The 16,821-nt window shown below is 42.9% G+C and overlaps 2 protein-coding genes across 2 annotated transcripts; both read right to left on the reverse strand.

Annotated features, from left to right (window-relative positions):
- Positions 1-1,685: 1,685 nt before the first annotated feature.
- On the reverse strand, positions 1,686-8,068 carry lrrc31 (leucine rich repeat containing 31). Its single transcript, XM_004574464.6, has 10 exons — positions 7,769-8,068; positions 6,030-6,227; positions 5,274-5,417; positions 4,892-5,059; positions 4,519-4,683; positions 3,749-3,931; positions 3,472-3,639; positions 3,229-3,393; positions 2,923-3,078; positions 1,686-2,649 (listed from the first exon to the last, which is right to left on the reverse strand). The coding sequence occupies exons 1-10, from the start codon at positions 7,779-7,781 to the stop codon at positions 2,261-2,263; spliced, it is 1,749 nt and encodes a 582-aa protein (XP_004574521.5). The 5' UTR covers positions 7,782-8,068; the 3' UTR covers positions 1,686-2,260.
- A 1,134-nt stretch (positions 8,069-9,202) lies between these two features.
- eif2s3 (eukaryotic translation initiation factor 2, subunit 3 gamma) lies at positions 9,203-16,809 on the reverse strand. The gene is made up of 12 exons (XM_004574463.6): positions 16,650-16,809; positions 15,560-15,623; positions 15,353-15,480; positions 14,030-14,151; positions 13,729-13,823; positions 13,310-13,468; positions 12,625-12,759; positions 12,446-12,540; positions 12,208-12,352; positions 9,961-10,130; positions 9,699-9,871; positions 9,203-9,591 (listed from the first exon to the last, which is right to left on the reverse strand). The coding sequence occupies exons 1-12, from the start codon at positions 16,716-16,718 to the stop codon at positions 9,528-9,530; spliced, it is 1,419 nt and encodes a 472-aa protein (XP_004574520.1). The 5' UTR covers positions 16,719-16,809; the 3' UTR covers positions 9,203-9,527.
- Between the last annotated feature and the right edge of the window lie 12 nt (positions 16,810-16,821).

Genomic DNA, 16,821 nt, shown 5'->3' on the forward strand with positions numbered 1-16,821 from the left:
ATAAACTATAAGTTTATTTAACTATAAAAATAGTATGCTTGTTTGCAAAACGTGATGTGCTTCTGCATCTTCACAGAGTTTCTCTCAGTTTGTGGTCGAGAGTCCTCCAAATGTAAGCATCGAACCAGAGCTAGAATTTGGCTGCTTAATCTTTATTTCACTTCCTGGATGCTGTTTCTGTTTTCCATCAGGGTCGTTCTCATGCTTTCTATTCTGATGTAAAGTAACTGGAGGAAAGCAGCTCCCCAGAACAACGATTTGTCTCCAGACATTGGCCACCTCCACCATAGCAGATAACCAGGAGTGCTCCAAGGATCAGGAAACACTGGGGACTTGAAAAAAATGCAAAAATTATTTCAGATTAAAGTTAATATAAAACGTCAAACACTGTGTGCTTCCTAGTCAGTGAGATTTAAATTTGATCCCTCTTTGTTTATTGTATGTTGTATGTTTATTATTAAACATACTTCACCAATGTACGGTGCAGTTAAATGACATCAGTCAAGTACAAAACCACATATCAGACAAGCAAACCATTGAATCAACACGAATCACTTAATAATGGAAAAATAAAGGTGTGTTTGGTGTCACAGGTGATTGGAAGTCAGAGATGAGTCTGACAAAGAAGCAGAAAAACATCTCAATGAGCCATAACTAGAGGTGCATGTAACTACAGGTGCATGTATATCAAATCTTACATTGTAATGTTAAAACCAAAACCTTTTCCTAACACAGAATTTATTTTAAGTGGTAGTGCTAGTCTTTTAAGCAGAAGCATATTAAAAGCAGTCATACCAAATACTGACTTTCAAGCTTTTTAAAATTGTATAAGCTTTGTTTTTAGTATTTATACTATATTGCATGCATGTTCCCATGTTATAATAAATCAATTTTAGGTTCCTCTTGTTCCGTAACTCACAGCTTTTGTCACTACAGGAGCAAAGGGGTGTAACCCAGCTGATACCTCGGTGCTCTGATGACACCAACAGAAGTCACTCAGCCCCCGTAAACAGAGATAAACCACACAGTTTATCCCTGTGGAAAGAAAATTACCACCATGAAGCAGCCAAAAAGACGACAACAAAGTTACAGTGGGGACAGACCCTTTAGCTGTGATCAGTGTGGGAAGTCTTTTAATCAAATTAGTCACTTAAAAACACATCAGCTCATCCATGCTGGAGTTAGACCACTCAGCTGTGGCGAGTGTGGAAAGTCTCAGACTGTGACAAGCGAATCCCCTACACGACCACATAGTTCGCTCTTTCTAACAGTTCTTTATCTGGTTGCTCGTTCGTACAATACTCGGTTGCTTTTCAGCTGCAACCCCACTCACAACAACAACCTCAGGTCCCGACACGTCTTATGCAGGGGAGGCGTGATGAACTGATGGAGCTGCAGTCTGTCAGCCTCCCCTGTAGCTGCGCCACAAACCAGTCCCCGCTGCACAGACCCTATCTGGGAAACTGGTTCCAGAGCCTGAGCATTGTGTTGAAGCAGTATCTCTGATTCTGTTCTGATGTCCCGATTGTAATCAAACTGCAACGAAAAGCATTAAACCGTCTGTCAGCTGAGTTGTTGTGGCATGAATGTTCATCATGAATTGTTGAAAAATTGTAGCAACAAAGTCTTTTAAGTATTTTTGTAATGGCTGAACGCAGTTTTTGCACAATTGGAAACGAGTGGGAGATGTAACAAAGGTGAATCTTTATTTAGGCTGTTGTCTGACTGCAGAATTACAAAGTCCAAGTGCAGAATGATAAAGTTCATGAGATTAAAAAGCAAATTAATTCCACTGTCCTTCATAAACAGAAGACACCACCATTTAAACACAGAAAGCCAACAAAACAGGTGAAGATGATCAATGACAATGAGAGAGGAGAGGGACGTAAAACGAAACATGAAATGTTTCTGACAGTTGACCGCCAAAATAAAATGGGACATATCCGGTGTGAATATCGAACTCAACAGGGAAACAGACACAGGGATAAACCCCACGGAATAAAGACTCCAAACATGCTCAAGAACAAAAGAAGAGTATTAAACGATACCGTAAACACCTAACAAAGAGTTCAACATTGTAAAACTCAAGGTCAGTCCCAGAGGACCCGTCCCAGCTGGTCACATTGTACAAATGTTTGGACAAATTTACTTGTAATCAGAAGGTTTTTCAGACCTGATTGCGTTTTTCTTCCCTAGTGCTCTTTTGAAATCTCTCTGATGATTTTTAATTTGAGATCAGATAACTCAGGCTTTCTGCTCCCTACTCCTCAGGCGGACTCTCTTCTAGGCTCTCCTGACTGTTCCCTTTACATGCTGATGATGTGTCTTGTAAATCTGGATCCCATTCCAGCAGGACGCTCCTCTTCTTCAGACAGTACCTCAGCTGCTCTCTCTCCTGACAGTCAGCTGTCCACCTCTGCATGGCCAGTCGAGCCAGCGCCGGCATTTGAGGCAGAGCTCGGAGCAGAGCGGGCAGCCAGGCTGAGCACGGAGCAGAGGTTGAAGGTCGCAAACTGACATCCACGTCTTCCAGAGAGCCCAGACCTCCTGCTGCAAACAGACTGCACCAACCGTTGTCTCCCACCAAGCTGTTGTAGGACAGATCCAGTGCACGGAGTGAGGAGAGACAGCCCCGTCTGCACACGGCAGCTGCACAGAGGAAGAGGACCCATTGATAACTGATCACTTTATGCCTGTTCACTTTACTGTTTTGTTCACAATGTTTCTGATGGAGACAAAAATAACACCGAATAGTTTCATTGTTGTGTTTTATACGACAGCTACAGATGCTGGCAGCATGAAATAAATGAAAGAAATATCAATTTCCTTCAGGCTTTACTTGTCTTAATATACATTTATGTAGCCTAATGATCCACTACAGACCAAAAAAGAAAAAGTATAATGTCATTATGTGTTAGTTACCCAGATGTTGCATGTCATCAGTGGTGAGCTCGCAGCTGCAAAGACGGAGCTCGCTGACGACTGATGGCTGCAGAGCATCCAGCAGGAGCGCCAAGTGACCGCCAACCACTTTACACCAGGAAATATCCACCGTGCGCAGATAGGACACCCCCAGGGCTGATGCATAAACACAAAGTTTTCACCATTTCAGGCTAGAGGGTGGAAGAGGTATTCGGGGAGAATGACTTGAAGGAAAACTTCTACAACTAAACAAGTGTGTGTGTGTGTGTGTGTGTGTGTGTGTGTGTGTGTGTGTGTGTGTGTTACCCAGAGCAGTGAAGGACTCATTGCTCATGTAGCAGCTGTTGAATGGCAGCCGCCTCATTTGTGTCACAGGGAGGGCGGAGACCAGCGAGTGGACCACACCTCCCACTTCCTTATTGGATGACACATCAAGCTCCGTCAGTGCAGTGAGAGAGGGCAGCACCTGGACTGAAAAACAACGAGTCACATGACTGCTGCAGCGTGCATGCGATTAGTGTCCAGCGTGTGAGATTCGTAGCAACTCACTCAGAGCCTCTAGATCATCTCGCGTGAGGCAACACAGGTGGAGGTCGAGTCTCTCCAGGTGTGTGACATGAGCCAGGTGAAAGGTGAGGCGGCTCAGTCCACCAGCTAGAAGTTTGTTACAGGACAGGTCCAGCTCTCCCACAGAGGGGAGGCAACGGAGTGAACCACCTGCAGGACAACCAGAGGTGTGGGTGTTTTTTAATTTACCCCTCCGAGACTCTTATAGGACATAAAACAAAAGTAGCAATAAAAAGGAAAAATTCAGAGATCTTTGTACCGAGAGCATCAAGGCTGTCAGGCGTTAGACCGCAGGCCTGCAGTCGAAGCGTGGTGAGGGAGGTTGCGTGAGAGAGAGAGCTGACCAATTCCCTGAAGCCACCAGTGTCCACTTCCTGTGTGAGCTGAGCATTACAAGAGACGTCCAGCACACAGAGTCTGGGCAGAGCAGCCACCATTCCTCCTGAGAGATTTATGAACAGGAAAACCTCATCCATACAAATGTATCAACGAAGAGACAGCAAAAAAACAGACAAGAACATAATAAAACACCAACTGACAGCCCTGTTAAAATGGATCCAAACTGCTGCTCCTTATGTTCTCTTCTATAATATAACTATACTATACATCTAACTAATAATGAGGTCGGTGCAGGCAAACTAATCTTCAGCCCGCTTTAGACACTCAGATTCAGTCTTTTTACCCTTGAGTCTTTATCATCTCACAGAGAGAGGATATTCCTTATATGGTCATCGTTACCTCATAAAGTAAACAGAGTTCAGATAAATTAGCTAAAGCTATCCTCTCAAGACAGAATTTTTTTCTGTGAGTTAGTTTGAAATTTCTCTGTGAGCCAGTAAATCAAGATGAATGATCAAAGCTGTAAAACTGAGGGCTTATGCGCAGTGGATGAACTGTAGGGGTGAAGCACAGCCCAATATAAGATAAAGTAGGATTATTTTGAATATAAATCATGAAAAGCTACTCTATTCTACTTGAGGAATAAAACTATGGAGCTCAAGATGTACTCCATAGATTTGAAGTTACTACCCAGCACTGTAGCATCGGCCGCAGTGAGCTGACAGGCCACCAGGTGGAGCTCCCTCAGTGATGGGTGAAGGTTCCCCAGCAGGCCTTGCAGACCACCGCCCCCAACGCCGCTGTTCCAGGACAAATCAAGAACTTCCAGAGCAGGGATGTAGCTGAGAGCTTCACCTGCACAAAACACGGAAAAATCCAACGACATGTGATCAGACAAAAGTTTTTCTGTCAAGACAAGAGTGTGAACCATTCAGCAAAGCCTCATGGGAGCTGTAGTGAGGAAGGAAATCAAGCAAAAATAACTTGATTGCATAAAGAGATTGTTCTGTTATAGCTATAAATAAGAATAAATAAAGCAGAGTGTCTGCACTGAAGATCCCACCAAGAGCAACGACGTCTTCGCCATTTAGCCTGCAGCTGCAGAGCCTCAGCGTCCTGACCTCGCTCACGTGTTGCAGATGAGACGTCAGAGCCGTCAGGGATCCACCGATCAACTCGTTCCAGGAGATGTCCATCTCTTCCACCTGGGGGAGGAACTGCAGCAACGTTGCTGAGAAGAAACGGCAAGAAAAACATCTGTCTGCCTTTCTGCCAGCTGACGCCTTACAATGAAGTCACATTACTTTATTCAGACTTAATTTCAGATGCTCCGCCTCTTGAAATGAAGCTGCATCATTGTGTTTGTGCCTTTGGGCGTATTTTTAATGCAGTTATCTGACAGATACCATGTCTGTCTTGTGTGACAGGTATGTGCGTTTGTGTACCAAGCTCCAGGAGGTCTGTAGCCGTCAGATCACAGTGAGCCAAACTGAGGCTCCTGCTGTCGGCTTTCTTCCCGAGTCTCTTCAAGAAAACACACACTCGACCCCAGCCGACGTCCCGCTCACTCTCTGCTGACGCTGCAAAGCCTGAAACACACGATACACACCCACAGGGCTTAGCATGTCACTGTAAACTGATTTTCCACAGTAAACTGTATTTTCTTGAGCTCTGTATTTTGTTTCTGAACCTCTGATTTTATCCACCTTTTTAAAAAAAAATAAAGCAACCTCTTTACGCTTTCCTCTCTAAAAACTAGGACATGTTTGAAATACTAGGATTTTTCTTTCTTTCTCTCTTTTAAATGATCTTTTAAGTCACTTTCTCTTAAAAAGACTGCAGTACTGTGAATACAGAATGGTTGCTTCTCCTAAACAGACTGGTTCTTATACAGCTTTTCTAGTTGAGCAATTAAAGTGCGTCATTTTTTTCTTCACGTAAAGGCTTTCTATCTGACATTTACACTCCAATGGATGCAATCGGAGAGCAGCTTGGGGTTAGCATCTATCCCGAGGATATTTGGCATGCAGACCGGAGCAGTCAGGGCTCAAACCACCAACCTTCTGATTAGTAGATGTCCTGCTCTACCTTTTGACCTACAGCTGCCCCAGACTCCTGGGGCCCTCAGTGTAACCTTGAACTAAACACCCATTAAAAAAAAATCTAAGTTAAAATCTCGTGCTGCTTTGAACAGTACAAACCTGAGTTCGGTCCTCTGTCCTCTTTCATCTCCGATTCTCCGTCCTCGGGGATCCCCGGCCGGTCCGAAGTCCACGACAGGAAGCGTCCTAACGGCTTCCTGTCTGAGGCCGTGCGCTTCCTGCGGATCTGACTCATGATCACATCAAGTGGGGAACCTTTCCACCTGCTGCCACTGCCGTCCCGCCCCCGCTGACCATCTAATCAATGATAGGAGGAGAGAAAAGTTTAGTCTCGTCAAAAGTCACAGTTTGACATCTGAGATTATTTAAGGGATGAGCGATGGATGGGGTTAGCTATAAATCCTGTGGTGTATGGACTGGTTCAAGCTACATACCTGTCCCTATAAAAACACTGAACTGCCTCTTCAGATACCAAATTAAATTACCAATTAAAAACAAAGAGAAATCATCATCATTACAGTGGTTTTGATTCATATGTGCATATTTACAGGTTTATTAAATTATAATCAATGTGAAAATATCTATTTATGACTTGCAGGGACAGAAGGTAGAGACTTATTCTGTTCTTCCTTATTTTCTGTCACATGTATCCTGTTCCTGTGCTAAACCTGCTGATAAAGAGGTCGGTGTGTGTAAAGTAACACCTGAGGGCCAAAAGTTCACACTGATCCAAAAACACTCAGTTTTGCACAGTTTTTTCAACTCTCTCTCTGTATGATGTAATAGAGAGGAGATATGCAGATACAGAAGCTTCACCCATTTCCAGCTTACGAGCAGGAGCCAATCAGAAGTAAGCTGACTTGAAGGGGGAGGGGTTTAATTGGTTTTGTTATAGATAGGCAATGAACTGATGCGGTTCACCAAAGCCCAGTAAAGGCTAAAGAAGGGTTATTTTGAGCTGCCAGTCATGCCAAACTACTCTAGTATAGTGGAATAAAAAATTGTGCTGGAAGCAGAATTGGTCCAACTTAAAGAAGAAGTAAGAACAAGTAAAAACAGGGATACTGAAATATGCAGCGTGGTGCAGGTGTGCGCAAGTGTTTGAATGCACTACCCGCGTATATGAGCCTCTTCACTAAGGTTTCAGTTGCTGTCTTATTTGCTCCTTTAGGAGTCCCCACAGAGGATCTGGATATCCGCTGGTTTTACTTTAGATATGTAAGTTTAATTTGATGCTGAATTTTTTTGTAGTAGAGCTGAAGGATTATAACTTTGACTTAGTACAGAATCTACCACTGCTACTTGTTTCTATACTAAAACAGTTAATCGATACAAAAACTGCAGACACTTTTCATGCAGTGCGTGTGTAGTGGAGCACAGAGCTCACTATTTAAAAGAACACATGAATGAATATCTTTATTTTCATTGTCGCTTGAACAGCTAATTTAAAACAAACATGCTGCCTCCAACTCGTAATCCTGGGAAAGCACCTGGTTAACATAGTGTTGAAACAAGGTGTTACTATACTGCTTAGAAAAAGGCCGCAAATGGCCTGAAATGGTCAGAGTACTGAGATTAAACATTAACCTGTTGGTAATTAGCTATACCTTCCTGTATTACAGGTCCTGTTAAACTAGTCAATGCTTAAAACTTTAGCATATAAAAATAACCCTGCAGTGAAATTAGAGCCATGAAAAACCTTTATTTTCAAGCTAGTTTAGGTTTTTGAATCAGCAGCAATAAAAGATGGATTCAGAGGAAGAATTATAAGCTTTCAGGATAAAAATCAGGGTTTGTAGTTTAATTGTTGATGTACTGAACAGCAGAAGTCCTCTTACCTGCAGACTCCATAATCTGAAGACAAAACACAAACTATTGAAGATATATAGATATATATCGGGTGTGTTTTTATGAGTCAGTCGCGACTCGCTGACGGTCAGTTTGGAGAAAAACATAACAAGAAAAAACAAACAAACGACTCTCCCTAAACTCTGCACCGAGTCTGAATCACCCCCGCAGGATCCATAAAGTCCAAGAATTCGGCGTTTTCCTCAATCACTCCTTCTACTCCTCTCTGAGCGGAGACGGAGAGACTGCCACCTGCGTGACGTCACGTCCCGTGCTCGTCAGGTGGATCAACCCGGAAGCGCGACACCACCTTCAGTAAATTGTTGCCATAGAAGCCATTAAAATGCAAATATTTATACACGGTTATAAGACCGTGGAGGTCAGTTTGAGAATATTTTGAAAATAAAACATACAATACAAAAATATAAACATTTAAAATTTTAAAAGGGAGTTTGTTCAAGTTCAAAAACTACTTCAAAAGCTACTGAAAATAAATCCATACTGGGTCATAGAGGTGTATGTTAATATATTCGTATATGCTGATATCCATCTTTTGCTATGTGGTCACATTAAAAAAAAAAAGTTGTCGTTTAGAAGAATTATTAAAGCCGAATTAACCATAAACAGATTTTTTTTTTGATCTGCAACACGACGTGTGCAGAAAAGTATCACTGAACTACTGCTAACCTTAAACAAAAAAAATCTTTAAAACGTAAAGATTCTTAGGCGAGGTCTGAGCGTCCCATGATGCATTGCCTCAATACGGCATTGCACATCGCCTCCTAATTATTTAAAAGTAATTCATCATTGTATGGAATATACTGTTAGGTTTTAAAGGGTAATTTAAGCAATTCTAACGATCTGTAGCATCTGCACTGAGGCGGGAGGTCGAACCGTTCAGAACTCGCTTGACAATGATTAAGATTTTAGGATTTCTATACAGTTGAACAAATCCCCGCAATTCATCAGTGCGATTAATGGTTCAAAGCATTAAGAAACTGTTCATATTTAATTCTGCATAGTTTGTATGGCTTTTAAACTTACTCCCACACGTTTTTCAACGCTTTTTGACCTCGAGGGTATTTTCAACCCCTGACGGCAATTTCAAAGGGCAAAATGACGTTTTATTTTTAAATTTAATTCGGACCTCTAACAGCCATTCACACAATGAATAGACCAGTGTCTACTTTTAATAGTTTGTTGTTGTTTTTTTAAATTTGTAAGCTCTCTGGGACGACACAAAGTTTTTAATTTTATTATCACATAAAACAAAGAAAAGGGGGACAATCAAAAATCTTTAAAAAGAAAAAAAAAAAAAGCATTTTTTTAAATTACAATTTGGACAAAATTAAAACTTATCCACTAAGTAATTTCATCTCTGAGTTTCCCTGTAACAGCAAGAATGATGCTCAAAGACGACCTGGTTCCTTCCAAATTGATTTTATTCCACCTGTAATCTGAGGTTAGTACAGATCATCTCCAAACTGGTTTCTGGAGTTTTGTTACGACAGTCTGAAGCGCCTCCTCCCTTCCTGGGTCCTCCTTCATCTCCAGCAGGAAGCAGAAGTTCAGAGCACGACTTTTGCATGTCGCTGCAGAGGAAGAGGAGCAGAGCGAGGAAGCGTCTTCAAACCGCCGATATGTCCGTGTTCACTTCCCCTCCCTCCTCCGTGTGGGGAACAAATAAAAATAAAAAATAAAAAAAACAAAAAAGAAGAGAAGAGTGTGATGGCCATGCGTTTGCTAGTCTCAGTCGTCGTCCACTGTGGGTGTGATGGTCACGCCTCTCCTGATTTGTCCCCAACCAATCAGACTGCAAGGAAGACAGAGAGAGAGAGTTACACATCAGGAGGCGTGTTCTGACACTGCAGCCAGAAACATCTGTGCAAACACCACACACATCTCCGCCCTCACTCTTACCGCCAGTGTTTCTCCACACGTCTGCTCAGAGCGATCTTCTCTCCGACCTCTGTGCACACCGGGTTAGTCAGCACGATTTTGGCCAGATCAGCTTTGACCGCACTGACACGGCCGCCTGTCGACAGCGAGCCGATGTTTACCATCAGCACCTCGTTCTTGGACAGTTTCTGAACCTGCAGGTCAGGAAGACAGTCAGGCTGTTAATACCAAAGTCTGAGAAGCTCACACATCTTTCCTCCCTTTCCTACAAGGCATTGCTCACCTTAGCAGCCTTCTTGTCTCCCTCTGTGCGGACTCCAAGCAGCCTCCTGAGCAGGAAATAGGAGATCTCGAGCTCAGTGAAGATCTCCGGGAGCGCTCCGACGGCGCCTAGCACCTGACCGACCATACGATCTGCTCGGCACAGCGTCGGGTCGATCTTAGTACCCACACCTGCACAAAACACATAGTTTACTCATGACTTCTCCACCATTTGGCTTGGTGCTGTAGTGACCAACTCACAAACATGATGAAGGGGATGGTGGTAAGTTTTGGGAGGACCAGGTCAAAGCTTAACACCGTTTCCATGCGGGGAGAGTAAGTGAAGGCGGTGAGGAGCTACAAATACCTGGGTGTTCACCTGGACTGGTGATGTAGCACCAAGGCTGTTTACAGTAAAGAACAGATGTAACTCTACTTCCTGAGGAAACATTTCTTTTAAAAAAATACAGCAGTTTTTGTTGCGGCCATCTTTTGGCGCAGCATCACAGCCGGTGACACCAGGAAGCCAAACAGGACAGTTTGGCTCTGAAATCTCCGTTACAACCCAAAACAGCTCGAGAGGGTTTATCAGCAGGAGGCTCCTTTGACCCTCTGGTAGTAAGAACAGATGCAGGACCGCCGTTTCTTAAATTCAGTTTTTTATATTTGTTATCTTGTAGTATTGCAGCTTGCATGTGTGTGTACTCTGGCTTTTATTTATAAAAGCTGTTGTGTGTTTTTAATAATCTGTATTTGCAGTACTGCAGTCTTTTTAAGAGGTTTAATAAAATAAACAGACCTAACTAACCAACACCAAAGATAGGAAATCAACCCATCTACCCACCAACCAAGACAACCCAAACCCAACTAATACTACCTCTAATAACCAACCGACTAAAACTCAACCCAACTCTAACCCTCCAAACCCAAAAGAAAACCAAGCAATTTACAACCAACCAAAACAACCTAGTAGGGCCGGGCCATATCATACCGTTCACGGTGATACCGGTGTAATGTTCATAAGAAAATGAAATATGGCGATAGAATGTGGGTAAAATGCGCGTGCGCAGTGCCTTTGTTTACATACGCACATGGCGGCGACGCAGAATGAGAAGAGCGAAAGCGGCTCATTGAATGAAACATGAACCAGAACTGGTTTGTAAAAATGCTGCAACTTCAGTGGTGTGGAACTGGTTTAGCTTTCGTCCGTCAGATACACAACAAAGCACTATTTATGGTAGCGCATGTTAGCGGGCTGTCGTTATTACCGTGTTGTTTGGAATATACAGCACACTTAAAATCAATCCTTTGATTTTTCTGAAAGTTGACAGAGCCCCGTATAATCCCGTGTGCCTTATGTATGAACTCTGGTTGTGTTACTGACCTCGAAACGATTTTATGTGCACGGCGCTCAAATCTGTCACATGTTTCAGTACGACTTTGCTGAGCTACGAAGCCGCACTGCTTGATGGGTTGTTACGGCTGTCGTAGGCGGAGCCTCGCGGAGTGATACGTACTGTGCTTCACCATAATATTACCGTATTGTGTGTATAAGCTCTTTTTAAGTTTTGTGGATATTATACATGGTTATGCTGAGGATATGTCGGCCAGTTTCCACTGGAAATGCCTTTTGGTTAAACTGTCAGCAAAGAATTTGCACTGTTACAGTTTTATATAACTTTAATGCAGATAAAACAGCTGCTTGTTTAAGTGAAAATACACTGATGGTTTTTTTCCCACTAATAAAGTTGTGGAGTTGTAAAGTATTTTGTCTCGTGTCAATTATATCGTCAGTTATATCGTTATCGCAAAATTTCAAATGTATATCGTGATGAATATTTATGGTCATATCGCCCTGCTCTACAACCTAACCTTTACCAAACCAATAAAAACAACCATCCAATCAACAAGCCTACCTCCTAACCAACCAATTAAAACAAACCAACCACCACAAACTCTACCAGTACCATCTAAAAACCAACCAATTAAAATACAACAAAAAGAAAAAACCTCAACCTACATATCTGCCTACCAAAAAACCCCCAATGAAAACAAACCCAACCTACCACCTATAGCCTACACCAGCATTCCTGTCAAGTAAAAAGAAGCCAGAGATTAAACTCGACTCTTTCGCTGTTTTCTCACATATGTAATCTTTTGATTGTCTGAAACATGCATCTCTCACTATGATCACCAGCTTCTCTCTTTACAGCATAAAACTGCATTTACAGTGCAGTCAGGTAACACGAGAGCACAGAGTGCCTCTTACCGATGAGGCCTCCGGGAGCAGCGTACTGCAGATCGTTGTGCTCGGCGAACAGAGAGACGATCTTTGAGAAGATGGGTTTGCACATCAGCTTTCCCTCCTGGTCTTTGGACACAATACCTGGCCGCACCTCGATCTCCTGACCCACCTGGACACGCAGAGAAAGGCAGAGCAGAGTAAGGCGTTTGTGACTTCACACTGCTTCAAATCACCAATAATGTACTGATAAATACACTCTTACCTTGAGTACACCCTTAAGGATACTTCCTCCGGCCACACCTCCTTTCAGGTCGTCGACCTCACAGCCGGGTTTGTTCACATCAAAGGATCGAATGACTGAAACACAAAACACAGAACATTAAAACAAAACTCGAAACACTTACATAAAAGAATCAATGTTTGTGTTTTTACTCGTCTTACCAATGAGTCTGGGCTCGGATGTGAAATCTCTGACGGGCACGGGGATCATTTTGACGATGTACTCACAAACCACCTCGATGTTGTACTTCAGCTGGGCTGAGATGGGAATGATGGGAGCGCCCTCGGCCACTGTGCCTGCAGGAGGAACATTAAAAGCATTTTCACTTCAGAGTTCATCTAATTGTGTTTTTGCTGCAGAGCGCTGCGTGGCATGGGAGTTTCAAAAGGGGCAACGAGCAGCAACGGAAAGAAAACCCTCAAACACATACAAAAAATAAATAAATCCTTCATTTGCTCTTTCAAACCTTAAATGGAAGTGAAACTTAACTTAAAAAATATATATCTTTGACATATATGTACAACAGAACTAACGCAGGGTTTGGACAGTGTAAATTCTGTAAACCCTGCTTAAATAAAGTGTTTAAAGCTCCAGTGGGTCGTATTCTGAGTGCAAGGTTGTATCATTTTAACTTTTTAATTATTCTATCATAAAAACCACACATGCATGCATGTTATATTAAAGGTTGCAGTGTTTCCTGGTGCTTTAAGTGACATTTCCTTTCCAGAAGTTAAAGTCTGGGAAACAACGGTGGTAAAATACGAAGGCTAAGTTGAGTAAAACTGCTAAACCGTCACACCTGAAATTCTAGAAATGGGCTACAAAATCTTTAAAGGGCTGACTCACCCTGCACGAAGGCCAGGATCTGCTCATACTGCTCTTTAGCCTGGCTCTCCTTCACCAGGTCAATCTTGTTCTGCAGGATGAGGATGTGCTTCAGCTTCATGATTTCAATGGCGGCCAGATGCTCTGATGTCTGGGGCTGGGGACACGACTCATTCCCAGCTGGCAGTTGAAGAGGACACAAAAACACAACGAGACAATTTTAATGTTTGGAGTCAGAGATGAGCACGATGCTGACTTTCTAATGTCATTAATCCTGGTAAAAGCATGGTCTGTTATATCCACCTCCTCTTTATCTGAACAGGGATAAGTTACCTGATTAGCGCCACTACAAAACCAATTAAGGGGAAATGTGACAGTGCAATAAAGACGAAACACTCTTTCATAACACCTCAGCTTAATCAAAGTTTTCAGAGACCCACCAATCAGCAGGAGAGCTGCGTCCATAACGGCTGCTCCGTTCAACATAGTTGCCATCAAAATGTCGTGACCGGGACAGTCCACGAACGACACATGTCTGTGAGGAAGAAGACAGCCAACAGTCACCTTCATTTTCCCTCATTTACTTTATTTCTATTGTGCTCAAACATTCAATTTCTTCTCCAGAACAGAAAAGATCCCGAAAACATTTAGTTCACCATCAAAAAGTTGTTTTTTTGTTTGAGGATTCAGAGGTTCAGCCTCTGCATTAATGATAAAATGCTTTGCCTGTTCAGGTCTTACCTGACCAGTTTGAAGTTGCCCTTGGTGCCAGTGATGTCTGTGGGAAACTCGTCTGGAGTGCTGCTGCCACATGACCTGTAGCACTCTGGCCGGGGACAGCTGGGATCATCCAGCTTGTAGACCTACGACGTGTGGAAGAGAAGCAAAAACGTGAACTCCTCATCAGCATCTGTAAACCAGCGTTCATTCAGGAGGGGGCAGAGCTACGTTTGAGATATTCAGCACACACAGCAGCTGCAGTCGGCAGTTTTTATTGTGTTTAGCGCTCAGTTTCACATGACTACAAATACGATCTTTGTTTTGACTTCTTCTCTGTGACTCAAGCTCAAAGCTAAAAGGAACAACAACAGCACAACCAACAGTTCTTCCATATGTTCTACGCCGCCCCCTGGTGTCAACATGTAGAGAAACCCTTGGAAACCAAAATCAGCAAAATTATAAAGCAGAAAATTTCATCAGGGTGTCATTTGTTTACGCATATTTAGCATTTATACTATTTACACCTAGATGTTTTCCAGATAAGCAAACTAACACTCCATGATTGAGCTGATCATTGATCAGGTTTAAGCATTACTCACACAGACCTAGATATCAGCTGGCAACCCCCCACCAACCAGTGGTCAATAAGGAAAATAAAGTTATTCCTCACTATAAACCACCAAATTTGAGCACTTACTGGAGGACTGCAGACCAGAATGTAGTCCTATGTGACGGGGGCTTTTCTCACCCACCAAAGGCTCGTTTTAAGGCATGAAAACCGTGACATGTAGAAGGAGGTCTGCAGATTTCAATCCTACCAGTCCGCAGAGTTTAATCAGCAATATTTGGACCCCATCATACCCGTTGTTTCAGCAGGTCATGCACCTCTCGCTGTGGGTATCCTGGGATATTAAGTTATACTCCAATTCCAACTTAAACCCTTAAACTCTGAACCAACAAAAAGGCCTCTGAATGAGCCAGAAGTTCGATTTCATACAGAATCTCATCATTTTAACTGAGTAAAACAAAGCAGTTCTTTCAAAGATGGTGTTAAGACTTTGAGATAAATGGCTTTAATCACTCCCAACCTGGAGAAACTGGAACCCACAATCAGCATTCTTACAGGGTTTCTCTTATCACAGACATTTTATGCAAATGCACCGTTCCCTGTGGAAACAATTTGGATTGACAATAAAGTTAAATGTGTTTGTATTTGTCGCCTGTAGACGGGGAAGTTCACGTTTGAAAGAGTAAATCCTGAACATACAAACTTCCACTGCTCTTTAATCTCAAACACTCAGGTCCAAAAATAACACAAACATCTGAGAAAATACACTCCCTCACCTTAGCATTGGCATATCCAAGCTTGATGGTGATGTTCCTCTCCAGCTCATTCTTGAACCTGACGGTGTGCACGCCAGAAATAGCTTTCACTACTGTGGACTTTCCGTGGGCCACATGACCGATGGTGCCTAAGAGAGAAGAAGGCGGAGGTCAAAACGTCTATCAAACTCTACAGAGACATCGAATCCGATCAGCTGTCTCCCATACCGATATTGATGGTGGCCTGTCTGCTGATGATCTCCGGAGAGAGAGGTGTCAAGGTCGACACGTCCTGACAAAGAGAACAATTCAGATTAATGACTCGTCATGCCAGGACCCACTGCATCAGAGCGAGCGGCGTGCTTAATCCCAAAGAATAACGAGCAGCTCACAGGCGGAAACAAAACCACCCGGGATGGTTCTCATAAAGCAACACAGAACAGCAACAATCCCTCAAGTACTCTACTTCACCAACATTATAACAGAAATCACTGGGAATTTTATTGTAGGAGTGTCTAAAGAAGCAAAGTTTCAGGTGATGACTGTGTCTGGTAACAAAAGAGTTTGATGGCGACTACAATGTGTGAAGAGCATAAAACAGGACTATTTTAATGGACCAGGCCCTGATCACAGTTAAACAATAAGGTTTTGTTTCCCTTGTAGGACACATGCAGCACTACACGCAGTGTTTTGTTCTCATCTCGGTAAGTCACAACTAACGAGAACTTATGTTGAACAAAGACTAATGTTATTTAGTATAAACACACGAAAACACGCTGAAAGTCGTATCTTTGACCCACATCTTTTGGTACCAATTTCCATTTATATAAAAGGTGAGAATATGAGCTATAACAATGTAAATCCAATGAGTTAGAATGAAAGCTTTACAAGCTTCAGCTTTTTACAGCTTGGACTAACAAGAAGGATGTAAGCTTATAAAGGTGTTTTTATGCCGAACTAAACATTAAGAACCATTTTCTAGATTCTAGCAAAGATGGAGCTAACTCCGTGGAGCTAACTAAAATTAAACCGGGATAAACAGGCTTCAATAACGCTGATAACTATGAATATCAAGTAAGTCTTTCAACGTGTGAATCGTGTTAAATGTGGCTGAAATAACGCTGTATTTCGGGCTGGAAGTGCAACGGGTCTGAGCTTTCCGCCCAGCCTGGGCCCTTGCGTCATGTGCCGGGTGGCGCAGCACCGGTATCCGTTACTATTCTCCCGGCCTTCTGTGACCGTTTTACCGAAACAACGGGCCACCGACAGCCGCCAACGTAAAACCACACTGCTGTAAGCACGATATACATACACTTACCAGAGTACTGAGGTCCTGTTTGGCCAAGTGAGGCTGACCGAGCGTTGTGCCTGACTCGTCGCCCGCCATCTTGAAAGAAAAGGGAATGAATAAGGAGGCCCGGCCGAATGCCTGATCTATCGATTAAACCTGCACTCCTCTTCGCCTAAAATGTTTTCAGACAAAATAAATT

This window comes from Maylandia zebra, linkage group LG9 (assembly GCF_041146795.1).
Source record: "Maylandia zebra isolate NMK-2024a linkage group LG9, Mzebra_GT3a, whole genome shotgun sequence".
Taxonomy (NCBI): Eukaryota; Metazoa; Chordata; class Actinopteri; order Cichliformes; family Cichlidae; genus Maylandia; species Maylandia zebra.

Coding starts and splice junctions, on each gene's coding strand:
- eif2s3 (XM_004574463.6), bottom strand. CDS start 16,718: ATGGCGGGCGACGAGTCAGGCACAACGCTCGGTCAGCCTCACTTGGCC. Junction 13,469..13,728: donor CGCAGCTCTCCTGCTGATTG/GTGGGTCTCTGA, acceptor TTCAACTGCCAG/CTGGGAATGAGTCGTGTCCC. Junction 12,541..12,624: donor ATCCGAGCCCAGACTCATTG/GTAAGACGAGTA, acceptor TTTGTGTTTCAG/TCATTCGATCCTTTGATGTG.
- lrrc31 (XM_004574464.6), bottom strand. Junction 5,418..6,029: donor GGACAGAGGACCGAACTCAG/GTTTGTACTGTT, acceptor CGTGTGTTTCAG/GCTTTGCAGCGTCAGCAGAG. Junction 5,060..5,273: donor TACAGACCTCCTGGAGCTTG/GTACACAAACGC, acceptor GTTTCTTCTCAG/CAACGTTGCTGCAGTTCCTC.